Raw genomic sequence first — 17,637 nt, forward strand, 5'->3', positions numbered from 1 at the left:
CCGCGACGCGGGGACTCCGGGCGGAAGGAGCCGAGTGTGCGCGGGGCGCGCGGAGGGGAAAAGAAAACCCCCAGTTCCAGAATGGCTCCTGCGCGGCGCCACAGCCCCGGAGCCTCACCGCGCAGCCAGCACCCTGTGGGTTCCGGACCCAGCAGAAAACGCTGCCGCAAACCACGAGGCTAGCTTCCGCCAGTACTGCCGCACGCCGCGTCCTTTCGCGACCTGTATTCGTAAAGCAAGGTCTGGGCGGGGCGATGATGAATATATTTACATAAATAATAAGCCGCGTGTTAATTTCCCTTCTGTTCTACTGTTTAAGACAGATAAAGAAAAACAATTAAGAAAATGTCATAAAAATAAAAAATTGGACAAAATTATATGTGTTAAGACTGACGATAGCCGAACTTCAGAAGTCACCCTTTCTGTTAAGTTAGTGGCACACACTTGGGGTGCCTCAGCCCTCCCCACATCTCTGATCCTTTTGTGGTTCATAAGCGTGATGATTGGGTGTTCACGCCTGTGCGTGACATGTGCCTCCCTCCTGTTACGACGCCGGCACAGTACCCGTCTGACGTGAACCATGTGGTCCGACTCCTCCCCTTGACCCGGAAGTGGCTTGAACTTCTCACTTCCACCGCCTTTTGGGCTGCTTTTGTGGTTTTAGTGTTAGCTGCAGACCGTGTAGACCTGGGTCGGGGGTTTTCATTGCTTGGCTCCCTCAGTGTGCTGTCTGGGTGACGCGCGGTGCTACTAGGGACATTGCTAGGATGATCCTGCCTATTCGGTGCAGGCGTTGCCACCTCTATGGCTGTCACTGGCCTCCCATGTGGTTGACTGCTGTTCACATCCCGGAGAAGGGATTGTGATGTGGCCATCCCCCTTGGAGGGTGATTTCTCGCTTTCTGTAGCAAAAATCTCTCCAAAAAAAGGGGAAAAAAGTTATTTATTGTCATTATTTTTAAATTTTGACCAGAGAGACAGAAAGAGAGCAAGCTGCCAGGTCCAGGACTCAAACCATGGCTAGCCATGTGGGAGTCCAGTGCCTTTAACCACCAGGCCACCTGCTGGCCCCTGGACTTGAACTTCCTTAATATGAGACATATGCCTCTCCTATTTCACCAGAAATACCGCTTTCTAATAACATTAACATAATAACTTATTAGCTTTACCCTAAAATGTAAAGTTATTGAAGCGGCGACAGTGTTGTCACTAACGTAAGATTACTGGACACAACCTCAGAGGTCTTCACTGTCCTCTTCTGCCTGGATGCACTTGGCAAATCACATCACTACGCTCGAATGCTGCGTCTCCTCCGCGGCTGTGGTGGGAAGCTGTGGGGTCCGCACGAGTGGGCCAGGGAATGCCCAAACGCAGGACCCTGTGCTGGGAGGATGGACTGAGAGCGCCCCACCCGTGGGCGGGCCCACCTACTCGGAGACAGGCCGGGCAAGGTGGCCACGCTCAGCCAGCGCAGGCCCCGCACCCCTGTAGGCTGCTGGCCCCACGTGCGTCTCAGTGACCGCGTGTCCTGGGCTAGCTGCCATCGTGGTCTCGTTGAAGGGATTTGAAAAGTCTGGCTCTCCACGTCGCTATCCAGACCACACCTCCCTCCAGCCACGGCCAGGGAGGCGGAGGGGTCCCCGGCAGTGCCTGTGCGGCCTCCCCGGGCAGGCAGTGGCTGTGACCACCGGGTCCTCGCGGGCTCTGCCTGCTGTTAGCTCCCTGCGCCTTCGGAAACGCCAGCAGCTCATCACAGTGACTCGCAGCACGGGGCAAGGAGACTCGTCTCCATGCTCAGAGGGGACGCTGAGGCTGAGAGCACCCACCGGGGGTTCGCGGCTCAGCAGGTGACAGCTGGCTGAAAACCCTTAGCTGGCATTCTGGGGAGAGGAGCCCGTGTCTACGGCAGCCGAGGCCACCCCTGCTGTCCCAGACTCGGAGCTCTTCCCCCCAAAGCTGGGAAGGACAAGCCCCACGGGGCTGCGGCATCTCCTCTAAGCTGTTAAACACTTCTAGCCCTTTTCTGTATGCTGAGTTTAGAGTTTCGAATTCCCTACGGTAACAGGCGGGGAAACGCCAGCAGGTGGTGTGGTGGTTGAGGTGCTGGACGCCCACGTGGCCAGCTGTGGTTTGAGCTGACCGGGGGCTTGAGACTCACCAGGCACGTGTGTGCGTGCCCAAAATCCCGCGAGGAGGGTGGAGAGGGGACCGCGTGGCCACCCCCAGGGGCGATGTCTCTCCATTTGGTTGTGTCCCATGGTGAAGATATAAAGAAGTGTGTTGATCGCACCAAGCGTCAAGTCCTTAAATCGTGCAGTCCCGACTCCCCGAGGCACGGGTTCAAGTCTACCCACAGCTTCACCTCTCAGAGCGCAGGGCGAGGGCGCTTGTCATCCGTGGCCTGCAGCCATGTTGCGTTCTCGTTTCTGCCCTGAACGCTAAGTCTTAATCTCAGAAGCCGCAGTGAACCTGCCGATGGCTGGCTTAGTCCCGTGGCCGGGGAAGCTGGGGACTGACCCGGCCTCGGGGAGCACAGCACCCTTACCCGCACGCTCCCCTTTATGAAGGCTGCTGCAGGGCGCTCCAAGATCACTGCAGCTTGCTAAGTGCAGAGTGTGGGGAGTCCAAAACGAGAACATGCCACGGGTGACCGCGGCAAGGTGAGGGTGGCCCCATCTCGACACGACCCCCATCCCCTGTCTTGACACAGGGCACTTGGCAAGGTGGAAGGTAAATTGAGTCAGGGAAGGCCTCGCCCCCGGCACCGTGCTGACGTACAAGGTGGCCTTGTCCCTGTGTTCTGCCCCAGCCCCACGCCGACCTGCTCCCCCAGAGGCCCCAGCTCACTGCCCCCTCCTCACGGTGAAGTGGATGCCGGCCCTGCTCCTGGGCGCTGCAGGAGAAGCCAGTGAACAGCGAACTCGGACGAACCTGGGGCCTCCCGAGAGCTCATGGAAACTGCTATTACGAGAAAACTAAGTGGGCTCAGCATTTTTGCACCAAAATAAAGTTGCACCTTCATTCCCCTTCCCACGTCTGCTCAGGTACTGGTCTCTAAGCTGGCACTGAAGTGCACTGTAAAACGCACAGGGATTATAGTAGATGGGGCGCACCCGATGGTCCTGGAGCGCTTGGGGTCACTCTGCACCTCCCACTCGAACAGGTTGAAGGTGGTGGTTCCCAGGTTTAGGGGACCACAGAGGTGGAGGCAGTGCAGAGCACGCTCCCCACACTCGACGGGGCACTGTGGGTGCGATGGGCTCCCCCGGGGTCCAGAGGACCGGCAGCCCAGCGGTCAGCGCCGTGTACGGAAAGCCGCGTGGAGTGCACTGATCTGTGGCGACCGAGAACCACGAATACTTCTGGAAAAGGCACTGGTGCACACAGGGCAGAGTCCCGTGTGGCTGGAGGAAGCTTGGGGCCAAAGGCAATCGCAAGGGAGGGAAGCGTTACCTAGAATGTCCGAGTTTGTGAGGATTCTGGCTACAACAGGACACCAGAGACACCTCGGAGCTGCTTGCCCCGTTGCCACCCCTCCAGATTAAAAACGCGTTTCTACCTCATGGAACTTTGCATAGCATCTGTTTTGCATTTGGTCTTGCTACAGGGCACGTGTGTTTGCTGCAGAGACAAAGAGAGAAATCCCCGCACAGCTCCCACCCTGCAGGCTTACTCGCCAGGGTACAGGGCGCCCCGCCTCCCGGAGGCAAAGACAGTCCGACCTCCCCATGCCTGGCAACAGTGGGCGCCCCAGACGCTGGACCCAGTGACAGCCCACAGTGGCCTGTGCATCTGGGGCTCAGGCTAACCTGTGGTTACACCCGACCTGTGACAGAGCCCGTGTCCCTCTCCCTGCCCCGGGTACCATGCCACCCGTGTCCTGGGGTACTAGGCTACCACCAGGAGTTCCCTCTCACGACTTCAGGACGCCGATGCCGACGGCCACAGACGTCCCTCGCTGGTCACCAGCTTCCTGCCTGATGGCGCAGGGCTCGGGAGAGTGCTGTGCTGCTGGGGCCGGGAGTGGTGCCCGGGGAAGAGCCCAGCCCAAGGGGCAGCAGCAAGCTGGGATGGGGGTGCTGTGGGGTCGCCTCTCCGACTGAGGGCAAAGGAGGTGGCACAGACCAGGCAACCTTGGGCAAAGGACCTCGCTGGGCAGGGCTGCAGCTGTGCCTCCAGGCTGCCCTGCACGAGCAGGGCCCGTGCTGCAGGGCCAGGAGGCATCGCGCCACCCTAGGACCTGGGACCTGGCAGCCCCAGTGCAGGGGCGTCTCTCACACGCCTGTGACCCCCGCACACTTCACTGCAAAGGCTCCTCCTGGGCTCAGGCGCAGGCTTGGCCCCTGGGATGGCCCCTGCCCTGTCCCGCTCCACCACAGGCCAGCTGCTCCTCACTGACCACGCCGGGTGCCCAGCCCTCAGGCCTTTCCGCCCGACTGCGACACTGCCAGAGCGAGGTCGGCGAGCCAAGTCCCCGCAGGCCCGAGGGGCAGCAGGCGGCCAGGCTGGGGACTGCCCGTGAGCCGTGCGACCTCTGCGGGCCTGCTGTGCTCCGAGCGAGCATCACCTCTGGGCAGATCCTTATGCATCGGGTCTCAGCAGACAGAATCCTGTGGTCGAAAACACCAACTCTCTTTAAGAGTGCGGGGACTCAAAGTCCATGCAAAAATGGGATTCAAGTATGAGTTTATTTTGGTGCAAAAGGCTATGAAACCTGGTTTTTCCCATCAACTTCATGAAGACCCTCACACTCCGGGCTCAGGCGGGCAAGCCTGCTGGGCCAGGTCTCCGCGTGCGCCGGTGGCCTAGGGCCGCGCTGCCAGGGGGTGACCTGATGCGCCTTTGGTCTTTAAGAACAGGGAACTCTGCAGATGGACGTGTCTGACGTGGAGGAGGGGAAGGAGGGGGAGGCAGGCAGAGAGCTTCGGCCCCCTGATCAGCGAGAAGGGCCAGTGGCCCGGCCACACCGCAGGCAGAAATGGGTTAAAGAAACTTGTTATTAAATTTAATTTTCTTTAAATACATAACTCCCCGCTCCCTCAGGGAACAGAAGACCCTCCGCTACTCTGGGATCGAGATGGGAGGGGATGGAAACCCTGTGTCCAGCGGGAGGCCCCTCTGCTCCTCGGGAGAAAGCCCCCAGAGGGGGTTTGAGCAGGGGCCACGCTCCTCCCTGCAGGCCTGGGGACGCTCCAGGTGGCCCGAGGGAGAGCTGGGCAGGGACAGTACGGCGGCCGTCCCAGGAAGTCCCATGTAAACACTGACTTCAACCCCGCGTCCCCGCTCCACTCTCACAGAGCCTCCACGGAGGGAGAGGCAGGAAGGCTGTGGGTCAGTGTCCGTCAGGCCTACTCGCCCCTCTCCGGGGAGCCCCCAGGGGTGTCCCATGTCTCTGGCAGCAGCGGGTAGACCCCGTCCCTGGAGCAGGGTCTGGTCGATACCAGGACGTGGCGGTCCTGGCGGGCCGCAGTGGGCACTGAAGAGCAGGGGACGGCTCTGGAGGCAGAAAGGTGGCATCGGGCTGGCCTTGCAGATGGAAGCTGTGACTGTCACGCCAGCTCGTCCAGCAGGATGCTGAAGTTCGGGGCGGCCTCCGAGGGCCCCGCGAGGGGCTTGTTACACATGGGGCAGACGCAGCGCACTTCTAGCCACTTCACTAGGCACCTGCGAGGAGGCCGGGCGCTGCACGGAGGCGGACTGTCCCCGGGAGAGCCCAGCCGTCTCGGGGAAGCACGTCCCACCCCTGCCCCAACCCGACCCTCTGCTTGTTTGGTGTCAGACAGGGTCCCGGGCACCACTGGCCAGGCCAGCGGCGAGGTGGCAGGGGTTGGAAGGTTCTAGACGATGCCCTGGGCACACCCCCTTACTTGCGGTGAAAGGCATGCTGGCAGGGGAGCACCCCGAGCTCAGCCTTCCCCCTGAAGTCCTCCAGGCAGACGGCGCAGGTCTGCTGCGGAGAGAAGGGGTGAGGGGAGACCCAGCGCCCCGCCCACGTCCACGTGCGCATCCCTGCCGCCCCACCAGGAGCTCCAGGCTCTAGCCGGCCTCCACTAGGGGGCGCAGGTCTGTCCCCACCGCAGACGGCGCGGTAGCCCCTGCCCAGGACGGCGCAAGTTTAAACCAACCGAACCACTGGGTGTCGGGGAAGTCGTGGCGCATGTTGGCACAAAAAAAAGAAAACCGCGCCACGACTCTTCCGACAGCCCCGAGGGTGAAGCGTGAGCTCAGCTCCTCGGCCGTCCCACGCGCCGCGCCCACATGCCGCAGGGGTGGTGTGTCTGGCGGGCGTGTGGGGACGGCGGGCTTGTGTGGACGGCAGGCGTGCCCAACACCAGGTCGCCGTGGCTGGTGCTGCCGGGAGGGCAGTCCAAGTCCTTCCTAGCCCCAGCACCTGCCCAGGTGGCCCACTGCAAACCGGGAACAAGGCTGGGCGGGGACAGGGACAGCAGCCAGGTCACATCCAGACTCACACCCTAGACAGCAGCGGTCCCGGTCCCACCCCACGGTCACAGCCCCACCAGGGCATTCTTCCCTCCACCAGCACCCCTGCCTCCCGCCCCTACCACTCACCACTACACACTCAATCCTCTCACTCCCCCACTCTCACCCTTCCCCACTCCCCCCTCCCTCCAACACTTACTCCCCTAAGACAGTCACCTCTCCAGGACACCCCCACTTCAATTCCCCTCCTCATGACACTTACCCCCCCAAGGACACAACCCACACACGTCCCCACACCTACCCCATATAGCTGCAGCTTCCGGGCATCACCCCTGAGGACCACCTGCAGAGAAGAGGTGGCAGGATGGGCTGGCAGGAGCCCAGGCAGGAGCCCGGCCCACCCAGGGCAACCTCTCTCCCACGACAGGATGACAGGGAGGGCTCTGACTGCAGGCCACACCTGACTTGGGGACAGGGGAGCTAGCCTCAGGGAGCCTGAGGAGCCCGGGGTTCCAAATTGGGGGCTCAGCCCCCTTCCCCTCACCCACAGCCTACGGGCAACGAGGAGGGTCTCGGGGCATGGCTGGGCTGTACCTCCTTGTACCCATACCGCTGACTCTGCGCCTGGTTCCGGAGTTTGCTGGGGAAAGAGGGGGAGAAGGTCAGGATGCCTACGCAGGAGGGGCGAGGTCAAGGGGTGCTTCCCACCTGCACAGCCCCCCTCAGTGAGGACAGGGGCCCAGGCTTAAGAGCCTGTTTCCTGCCAGGTCCTGCACATGCCTGGGGGTCTCTGGCAGGCACCCCAGTTCCCGTACGCTCCCAGCAGGTAGGGTCTCATGCCGTGGAGCAGCTACGTGGTTGCAGGCGTGCAGATGGAGTGGGGGCAGTAACTCTGCAAGGACCCAGGAGTCTCCCCCCAGGCAGCGCTCTGGAGCCAGGCACGCCCCTCCACACCCTCTCCCTGGAGCCTGCCGCTACTGACGGTGACAGCACGACAGTAAGGAAGGGCGCCATGTGCCACCGACGGTCATGGGCAGCCTCCTGACACGAACTTGAAGCGGGGACGCTGTCCCTCTTACGAGCGGGGAAAACAAGCCCAAAGAAGTAATCTGCTCAAATTTCGTGGAAACCATAGTCTGTGGCCACGGTCCTGGGAACCCGCCTAGTCTTAGGAGCTGCCCACCCCACCCCCAAGCCTGACCTCCTGAATGGCTTCCTGTGCACGCGGCTGGGACCTCCCAGCACACCGGTCCTGCAGTTTCATTTCCCGTGGGGGAGCGCTCGCTCGCGGCCCTGCAGGAGCCTTTCCGGCCGCCTGTATGGGGGCTGGCTGTACAAGGGTCCCCCAGTCAGAGCAGGGGCGAGGTGGTTGGGGGACATCAAGAGGGCAGCTGCTGCCGAGGCACAGTGAAGGCTGTGGACGTGGCAGGCCGCCAGGCAGGAAGTTGGGGGACCTGGCCAGGTACGTTCTGCAGCCCAAGGACTCTACTCGTGCCGACCCCTGCGGGGCGTGCAGTCCGGACAGCACAACTCCAGCCACCCCTCCCTGCTGCTCACGCAGGGTTGGGCTAAAGTCTAAGCCAGCCTGACCGCCCCACCCTCAGCCTGGCAGAGAGGTCCTGGGTCCAGAAAAGGTGCTTGAACACACGCACGTATCTGTCCCAGCTTCCAACTAGGTGGCACAGAGGGGGCACTCCAGGGTGAGGCCAAGGAGAGGCCGTGTCACCCACTGGGCAGAAAGGACGTGCTCGGCGTGGGGCAGATGCTGCCGCTGTCCCTCAGCGCAGTGAACAGGGAAATGTGGAGGAGCCTGACCCAGCCCTCGGGTTGCGGTGGGGCTGCACAGCCTCCGGGGCACAGCTGCCTCCCTGCAGCATGATTGAGCCCTCCATGCGGGGGTCTTTGGTGCCTGGGGTGCCCCCCCCCCGCCTGCACCTGCACGTCTTGCCCAGAAGCCCCAGAACTTGTGCTGGGCGCAGCTCAGGAAGGGCGGGCCGTGAGGTGACCACGGTGACAAGGCTGCGAGAATGGCCACCCGCAATGCTGTGCACCACCCAGGTGGACTGCGGCCCAGCAGCCTGGATCCGGCATGGCTTCCTCAGCTGGGAGGGGGGACCGGCAGCCGGCTGCCCCCGACATCCAGGAGGCCATCTGAAGCCCCGGTCCTGGCCTCTCCTGGATGTGGCCAGGTCCTGAGAACCGTCCCATATCCATGCCACCCTGGCCCTCCGTCCAGGCAGGAGTGGGGAGGGGAAGAGCGCTCAGGCAGGGCAGCATCAGGCCGCCGGCAAAGGAGGAAACCGAGCAGCGGGGAGGAAGTGGCTTCTGTGCTGTCTGTCTATATATAGCCGTGCGGCCGTGCCGGGGCCTCTGGAGCTGCGCCTGCTGGCCAGCTGGCCCTGCAGAGGGGGCCGGGGACAGGTGGCTGGCAGCACCTCGGTGGGTGCTGCGTGCCGTGTGCTCCCTACTCTGCTCCCTCACCTCCAGCAGAGGGACGCACTTGGCCACACAGGTCCCCCACTGGCCCCTGCAGGCTGGCCCCGGCACCACAGCAGCCTCCACTGCCCAGTCAGGGCGGGCCCAGGCGGGTGGACAGATGGCAGGAGGAGGAAGACGGGCCGGGCAGCGCCAGGCTAGCCCCCCCCACATCCTCGCCATGCACCCTAGGGTGTCCCTCACGGAGCACGGAGTCCTCATCCAACAGGGGCTGAGGCCCATGGAGCCGAGGGGCTTGCGAGATGCTGGCCACGACCCCAGGAAGTGAGCCCTCAGTAAGGGGCTACGAGATGGCAATGCGGCAGGGTCAGGGGGGCCCGGCACGGCCCCAGCCATGCCCGTGCTCACGCATCCTGCTCCCGGCCACCCCGGCCACCGCCTTGTGAGTGCCTCTGTGCGCACGTGTGTGTGCATGCACGCACATGTGAGAGTCCCTGGGCACGTGCCTGCCTGTGTGTGTACCCTGTGTGTGCCTGTAAGTCCCTGTGTGTGCCTGTGTGAGCTTGTGCCTGTGTGAATGTGTGCACCTGTGTGCGTGTGCGCCTGTGTCCACATGTGCGCCAATGTGAACGTGTGTACTTGTGTGAATGTGTGCATCTGTGTGCGTGTGCGCCTGTGTCCACATGTGCGCCAATGTGAACGTGTGTACTTGTGTGAATGTGTGCACCTCTGTGAGCGTATGTACCTGTGTGAGTGTGTGTACCTGTGTGAGTGTGCACCTGTGTGAATGTGTGCACCTGTGTGCACTGGTGTGAGCGTGTGCACCTGTGTGAGCGTGTGTACCTGTGTGAATGTGTGCGCCTGTGTGCACTGGTGTGAGTGTGCACCTGTGTGAACGTGTGTACCTGTGGGAGCGTGTGTGCCTGTGTGAGCGTGTGTACCTGTGTGAGCGTGTGTACCTGTGTGAATGTGTGTGCCTGTGTGCACTGGTGTGAGTGTGCACCTGTGTGAGCGTATGTACCTGTGTGAGCGTGTGTACCTGTGTGAGCGTGTGTACATGTGTGAGCGTATGTACCTGTGTGAGCGTACCTGTGTGAGTGTGCACCTGTGTGAGCGTGTGTACCTGTGTGAATGTGTGCGCCTGTGTGCACTGGTGTGAGTGTGCACCTATGTGAGCGTGTGTACCTGTGTGAGCATGTGTACCTTTGTGAGTGTGCACCTGTGTGAGCGTATGTACCTGTGTGAGTGTGTGCACCTGTGTGAATGTGTATACATGTGTGAGCGTATGTACCTGTGTGAGCGTACCTGTGTGAGTGTGCACCTGTGTGAGCGTGTGTACCTGTGTGAGCGTGTGTACCTGTGTGAGCATGTGTGCCTGTGTGAATGTGTGCGCCTGTGTGCACTGGTGTGAGTGTGCACCTATGTGAGCGTGTGTACCTGTGTGAGCATGTGTACCTTTGTGAGTGTGCACCTGTGTGAGCGTATGTACCTGTGTGAGTTTGTGCACCTGTGTGAGCGTGTGTACCTGTGTGAGCGTGTGTACCTGTGTGAGCGTGTGTACATGTGTGAGCGTGTGTACCTGTGTGAGCGTGTGTACCTGTGTGAGTGTGCACCTGTGTGAGCGTATGTACCTGTGTGAGTGTGTGTACCTTTGTGAGTGTGCACCTGTGTGAGCGTGTGTACCTGTGTGAGTGTGTGTACCTGTGTGAGTGTGCACCTGTGTGAATGTGTGTGCCTGTGTGCACTGGTGTGAGTGTGCACCTGTGTGAGCGTGTGCACAGGGGGAAGAAGAGACCGAGAGTCGTTTTCACAGACCCCCCATCAAACATAACCCTCCCACACGTGGCCCGTCCTCACCCGCATCCTGGGAATTGTGACCTGCTTCATAAACGGGGAAGGGTGGGGGGGTCAGGGGTCAGGAGGCATCTGAGGAAGAGCAGGGAGGGTGAGGAGGGAGGACAGAGACCAGAGACGACCCTCACCCCCATGAGGACGCCGATTTCAGGCTCAACTGGACCAGAGGGAGAAGCCGCCCCTTCTTCCGCTGGCTCCGGAGGACGGCGGGCCCCAGAGGGTGGCTGGGAGGTCTGCGGTGGGACTGAATGGTGGCAGGCTGACCCACGGCAGGTCCTCAGCCCCCGTCTGGAGCCCTCCCCACACCCTCCGGGCACACGCCCTCACCTGGGGGCCACGCTGAGACCTGTAGGGGGCCTGGCCCGCACACACTTGCTCTCTCATGGAACAGAGAAATAAAAACACTTACAGGAAAGAAAAGAATAGTCTGAGGAAGAAGCCGGCGTGAGCCAGGAGGGGCATGGCAGGGCGGTGCCTGGTACCCGGTCTGCCCGTCCCCGGCTCCTGGAGGCTCTGCACCCAGCGGCTCCACGGGGGCCTGGGCCTCAGTCTGACCTTCTCAGACCCCGTCCAGGGCATCTTTCAGGTGCCCGTGGACTGGAGGGGGTGCTGTCATGGTGGCGCTCGACGCTGGCACTTCTATTGGGCAGGCTGCGCCGTTCTCTGGGCAGGACGGTCCGCAAACACACCCAGTCCCACAGACTACCTCCATATGCCGCCCACAGCCCGCTTCTCCTGGAGAAAGCAGCCCCAGCTCCAGGTCCCTTTCCAAGAGGCAGACGGCTCCTGGGCCAGGCTGCCTCCCCGAGCTCAGCTCCTCCCGGCGTGGCTAACCACCACGAGCAAGTGCCTGTCCAGCTCCCTTTACCCTCAGAAGCACGTGCTCTCGAGGCACAAACAAGAGGCTGTCCAGACCTGGGCTGCCTCAGCTGGCCTCCGGAGGTGGCCAGCAGGGTGACCACGAGCACGGAGCAAGCCTGGGTGTGCTGGTCACGCCCGCTGTTCCTGGCCACCTGGCAGCAGGCAGGGCCACCACCGTGCCATACGGTGGGTGGTGATTCTAGGCCACCTGGGGTAGCTGGCCAGCGGTGGATGTGGCCCGTCCTGGGGTGACCTTACATGCTCCGGGACACCATGACAGGCTGACATACGTGGCACCACCAGGCTCAGGGGCCCAGAGGAACAGCGAGGCCCACCCCACAGTGGTTCTGGGGAGGTCCGGATGCTGTGGGCCCCTCACCTGGCTGCCCCTGTCCCTGGAGCCCCACTCACCTGATGAAATAGCAGCAGAAGAGGAGGCTGAGCATGAAGACGAAGACGCCCGTGCCGAAGACAACCATGTAGATGTTGAGGGGGAGGTCCTGGAAGCTGATGGGCGGCATGGAGCAGGACTTGTTGGTGCCGACCAGGCCCAGGCCGCAGAAACACCCTGCAGGAGGGCACATAGGCCGTCAGGGTCGGCGCACGCCGTGGGGGTTGGCGCGCACCGGGGTGAGACACTCGGAGTCCTCAGTGGCAAGAGACGCAGCAGGCTCTGGGCCCTCCACCTCTGACGCGGAGGCTTGCATGTGTATCCCAGCCCTGACACGGAGGCCTGTGTGTGTACCCCAGCCCCGACGCGGGGGCCTGCGTGTGTACCCCAGCCCCGACGCAGGGCACGTCCCGTCCGCGGTGAGTGGGACACGACAGGTGCCCAGAGCAGTCTGCCCCTGAGAGACCGAGATTCAGGCAGTGGGCAGAAAAATGAAAAGCTTGTCCCGCCAGGTGAGGCCACAGAGCACAGGTGTGAGATGCAGCACGCAGGGGAGGAGACCCAGCCGGCCAGCGGGTGACCTTCATGAAGTCGCCTCTCTGAGCTCCACTTTGTCCTACCGACATGAACAGAAATGACAGTGTGAGAAGTGCGCTTTGTAAACGGCTAAGGTCATTTCTCATTATTAAACCACCTGCTCCAGAAGACAGCTGTGCAGGGCCTAGAATAGCAACTGCACTCCAAGACCAAGCCAGCGTCCCAGAAAGCGCAGGGCAGTGGGGCGAGCTGCGGCGTCCCTTCCTGGTCACGGGCCCCCTTTCTATCAAAGCCATGACGCGCAGCCCGGCAGTGGTGGCACAAATCCTGCGAGCTTGTGGGAAGGCAGATACCCAGGCCGAGTCTGCATTCTCCCAGGGCCTCCGGGCTTCCCGGGCAGCCACGACACGCTCCTGCTTCCCTTCTCATGCACCCAAGACGGCCCTGACTGTCCAAGCCACAGCCCCGCCCCTGCCCGGGTCGGGGTGAGGAGGGTCTGCGACAGGTGGGCACAGGGAAGACTTCCCCACGCTCCCAGACACCCAGAACATGGTGCCGAGCTGAGTTGGAAGGGGAGGAGCCAGCAAAGGCAGGTGGCGAGGGTGGCCGAGTGGCTGATGAGCGGGCTAGAACTTGTCCTGCACCTCGCATGTTCTCATGCCACCACCGGCACATCTGGGATGTTGCAGCTGGACGGTGCCTCACCCACAGGTACGCACAACCACCACCCTCAGGTTCTCCCAACAGCTGAGGCCTGCTTCCAAGGGCCTCTCCGTACCTGGGCTCCAGGCACCCTCTGGCCCCTCGGACCACATCAGTGCTCCGTGAACGCTGTGACTGCTGACAGCGGAAGGCTGGCTCGGACGGACAGAGTCCGCATGGCTGTTGCTCGTCTCATTCCTGTCCACCCAGAGATCGAACTGGGCACCATCGAGTGGACCCTTCATTCAAACTCCTGCAGGTTGTGAAGGAGCCTAGCGGCACACCCCACTTCCAAACCCACGTCACCTACCGTCTCCAGCCAGCGTCGCTGTTTCCGGTTACTTCTCTGACACGTCCTCCCCAAGTCCCGTCTGGCTCCGTCTTCCTAAGCCCGCTTTGAGTCCTGCGCCCCTGTGTGCTCCCTTCCTGCCCTGCCCTCCCTGCCTCCACGCCTTTCTGTGCCCGGGGCTTTCCCGCCCGCCCGCTTTCTTTAGTCGCCACGCCCAGTCTTCCTGAATGCTGCAGGGTGCACACCTGGCCCGTCCAGGCTCTCCCCACTCAGGGCCTGCCTGACATTGCCCGTGGCTCCGATGCAGGGCCGGCAGGACCCGCAGGGCGCACACGCACACGCACACGCACACGCACACTAAGCCTTGGTTGCGAGGTAAGAACAATGGTGGACACTGGTGGAGAGGCCACGTCTCAGTAAGACCTCAGTAAATAAATAAGCCTGGCCCCCAGACAGCAGCGCCCACTTAAAGCGAGGTGACTGGGGTCTTGGAAAACCGCCCTCCGCCAGTGGGGTGCCGGCCAGCCGACAGGTGCTGCTGAGGACCTCGACACCCTGATCTGGACGCTGCCGGGAAGCGGGAGTGACCACAAGGCCTGACAAGAAACAATTAGCTAGCAGCCTGCTGTGCCCGACAGGAAGGCCCTACTTCTGGGTGGGCCAAAGGAGCCAGTCTTCCATGGAGACACCGCAGTGGCCTGGCCAGAGGGACAGCCTTCCATCTACACAGGGAAGGGGCTCAGGCCTCCCTCCATGCCAGTGAGGCTTCTAGCCCCCACGTCCATGAGAGCGTCTGACCCCACCTGCCTGCCACATCTGAGCGCCCACCTCTTCCAAGCTGGGCCCTGGGGTCTCTTGGCTCTGCAGAGCCATCTGGTCTGCCCTGGGATCTCTGGAGCCCTGACAGGGCCATCCGGGCTGCAGGCGTGTCTGCTGCCTGTGGGCGCTCTGGCTCCCTGATCAGTTGATCCCGACCATCTTATCCCAGCTGGGCCTCCAGGACTGAGTCCCGGAGTTGGGACTTTTTGCAAGAGGTGGGCCCTCAGTCCCAGTCATGAGATGGTCCACTTTCTTTATCACTGTTAAAGAGGAGCAGGAAACAGCGTCCAGGCCAGAAGCTGCTGTGGAGTTCCTCCTCAAACTCCGGAGGGCAGAGCCCCAGCCCCAGAAAGGGGCTCGGCTGGGTGTCTTCCCAGTTGTGGGGGAGGGGTGGCTTCCTCTCCGGTGTGAAACTGGGGGGGAGGGAGGGTTGTCTCTCACTTAAGAAAAGATAAAGTAGAAAGTTTCCTTAACACCGGGAGGGGGCTGCACAGCAAAGGCCCGCAGTACTGCCAGCACCCCAGTCCTCCCCAAGTCTCCTTCCAGTGTCTCCCCACCCTTCCAGCGCCCCGACATCCGAGGTCCCTTCTCGGCTGGCAGGCTGGGAGCAGGATGACGTCAGAGAGGGGCTGGCCAAGACAGACCGGCTCGGCGCCTGCAGCTTCTCCGTCCCAGCCCGGGAGCCTCTGCCAGACGCCGGACCGGCCCTCCTCACCCCAGCCTCCCCCTCCCACAACAGCCCAGCACGGCCGGCTCATTTGCAGGAAACTAGATCCGACCAGCAAGAGGAGGAAGAAGGGGGATGGGGGCGCTCACGCGGGCTGCCCGAACCCTGCCTTAAAACAAAGCGTCTTGAAATAATTAATCCAAGACCTGGCGGGCGGCCCCACTCCCGAGCGGATTTTCCTCCTAACTAGCCGGCCCGCCCCGCCCAGGGATAGGCCAGCTGCCCCCCACCCTGTACCCCAACTCCACCGTCAGGCAGCGCGGTCAGGACTCGCCCACTGGGGGCCTGGGGGTGGCCTCCAGGTCTGAAGTGACCCACTCGGGGGCCCTCCTTTGGGAGCTCGGTGAGAGGCAGCCCCGAGCCTCGCCTCATCGCCTACACCGCAAAGAGGCTCCGGTGCGGCGGAGGAGCTCGCGGCAGCGCTGGGGCCCGGGGAGGGGCTCGGCGACACGCGCGGGGTGCCCCGGCTCGGGGAGGGCCGGGCGCGCAAGCACCTACACGGCTCTCTCAAGTCCCAGGCGACAGTCTTGAGTCCCGCGCCTTGCCCAGGACAAAGGCCCCTGGCGGCCGGGGGGAAGCCGACAAAGAGCCAGGGAGCCCCGCGCGCGCGGCCCCCACCTGCGACCGGCACATTCCAAACAGCCTGCGAAGTTGCAGGCCGGGAAAGGCGCTCGCTCCAGAGGTGCCAGCCCCGGCGCGGGTTTCTGCTCCCACAGCCACGACAAAGGGCAGAGTTTGAGCGCACAAGGGCAGGGGAAGGGGTGGCAGGGCCGAGCCGGCACACCGAGGCCGGGAAGCCCTCGACTCCCACGCCCCCGGCCGGCCGCGCAGGCAGGGACTCCGCGGGCCCGGGAGTCTCACCTGGCAGGTTTCAAATTGCGCGCGGCGCAGGGCCGAGCTGGGCGCCCTCCCCACCGGCCCGTGCGAGAGAAACCTGTTTCCCGGAGCAGCGAGCCGGGGCCGCGCAGCCTGGCCCGGACTCACCGTTACACCACTGGAATGGGTGCATCAATGAGTCTCGGCTGGCCTCCTCCCGCGAAGGAACACGAACGCAGACGGGCGACGCAGGCGTGGGACGCGCCGCGGGGTCCGCGCAGCAGCCGGTGCGGAGCGCGGGGCTGCCTTCGAGAAGTCCAACTCCCTCGGGGGAGGAGGGACTGCGGTTTTCAGAGCGACAAAGAGGGAACTGGCGGAAACAAGCGGAAAGTCACCGCACCAAAGCGCCTCGGAGGACGCACGTCGCGCCCGGGCTGGGGACTTGCGGGACACGGCGGGTGGCGGGGAGTGCGGGCGGCGGAGGCTCCGGGCCGGCGGAGGGCAGAGCCGGAACCCGGGTGCGCGCGGGGATTCCGAGGCTGACACCCGGCGGCGCACGCCCCGCCTTCTTGGTACCCCGGGACTCCGCCCTCTGCCCGTCTTCGGCCCCGGCCAATGGGAGCCCTCGTCCGCTCCGGATTCTCGGTAGGCCCGCCTCTCCCGGGGCGGGGGGCGTGTCTTCGCACGGTGCGCACCGAGCGGTCCGGTTCCCAGACCTCGGGGAAACTCCTGTCCCTGGAGATGCGCGCCGGTCGTGGGGGACCCACCCGGGTTGAGACCCGTCAGGGCCACCTCGCTTCCCTGCAGAGCGAGTGCGGCTCGGTGTGCGGCTCCCGGGGAAGCCGGGGCTGGGCCGCGGCCGCACTTCTGCTCCGGGGCGGGTCCCCGCCCTGCTGGTGGCCGGTCTGCCCTGCGCGCCCAGCGAAAGCGCGAGCTGCAGCCGGAGGGTCGCGCAGAGCAGCTAGCAACGATGTGCGTCGGGCGCAGTTACCCCCTGGCCCGCGGAGCTCTGGACAGCCAGGCCCTAAGGCCTGGGCCGGGGTGGGGGGCCGGGCTGCACCCTGCGTCGGCGGAAACGACCTCGCAGCCCCTTCGGGAGGGCTGTGCCCGCGCGGGGCTGGGTAAACCGCAGACGGGAAGACGCCTGCCTTACCCCGCCGCTTCCGTTTTTGTCGCTCTCTCCACCTTTCCCTTTTCAGAGAGAACGCGCCGCGAGCCCACTCGATGCTGGTGCCATTAACGTCGTCGGAGACCAGGTGTCCACTCTCCTGGGACGTGCACTGCCTGCGGCGACCAACGACAAACAAGCGAGGGACCAGCAGCTGGCGTAATGGCTGTCGCTGATCTCGTAGTTGACCATGGTTCGAGTCCCGGACCCTGTGGCTTAAACTCACGCAAGGCTCATGTGCGTGTGTGCCCCCAAGATCCTGAGAGGAGAGTGGAGGAGAAGGGATTGCAGCGTGGCCATCCTCCCTGGGGGGTGATTTCTCTCTTTCTGTCCCTCTATCTCCCTATGCTATAGGGCACATGCCCTATAGCAAAAACTTCTCCAAAAAAAAAAAGAAAAGAAAAAACACAAGCGAGGGAACGAGGGCTCCATCTTCCGGCAAGGCATTCGACGTATTTAGTTAATTACAGATGATGGACCCTGGGTGACATCCGGGTACTGTTACCCGGCTATATGTAGGCACACTTTGTCATTTGAAGTCTCACTGTTAAGGTAGCAGAGGATTCTGCCCAGACCCCCGAGGCTGGGCAGGGGCC

The 17,637-nt window shown here is 63.0% G+C and overlaps 1 protein-coding gene and 1 non-coding gene across 4 annotated transcripts; one reads left to right on the forward strand and one right to left on the reverse strand.

The window, feature by feature from the left end:
* The first annotated feature begins 475 nt into the window (after positions 1–475).
* Positions 476–574, forward strand: LOC114007244 (small nucleolar RNA U13). Its single transcript, XR_003548860.1, has one exon. It is a non-coding gene; the product is annotated as a small nucleolar RNA U13 (small nucleolar RNA).
* A 4,101-nt stretch (positions 575–4,675) lies between these two features.
* On the reverse strand, positions 4,676–16,409 carry RNF122 (ring finger protein 122). 3 transcript variants are annotated; one of them, XM_006145130.3, is made up of 6 exons: positions 16,042–16,409; positions 12,004–12,160; positions 7,036–7,081; positions 6,743–6,784; positions 5,868–5,947; positions 4,676–5,664 (listed from the first exon to the last, which is right to left on the reverse strand). In XM_006145130.3, the coding sequence occupies exons 1-6, from the start codon at positions 16,064–16,066 to the stop codon at positions 5,550–5,552; spliced, it is 465 nt and encodes a 154-aa protein (XP_006145192.1). In that variant the 5' UTR covers positions 16,067–16,409; the 3' UTR covers positions 4,676–5,549. The 3 variants fall into 3 exon arrangements, with proteins under 3 accessions (XP_006145192.1, XP_006145191.1, XP_027626363.1); XM_006145129.3 differs by having other exon boundaries at positions 5,868–5,950; XM_027770562.1 differs by lacking the exon at positions 16,042–16,409 and adding an exon at positions 13,533–13,670 and having other exon boundaries at positions 5,868–5,950.
* Positions 16,410–17,637: the final 1,228 nt, after the last annotated feature.

This window comes from Tupaia chinensis, unplaced genomic scaffold (assembly GCF_000334495.1).
Source record: "Tupaia chinensis unplaced genomic scaffold, TupChi_1.0 Scaffold000144_1, whole genome shotgun sequence".
NCBI classification, from domain to species: Eukaryota; Metazoa; Chordata; class Mammalia; order Scandentia; family Tupaiidae; genus Tupaia; species Tupaia belangeri.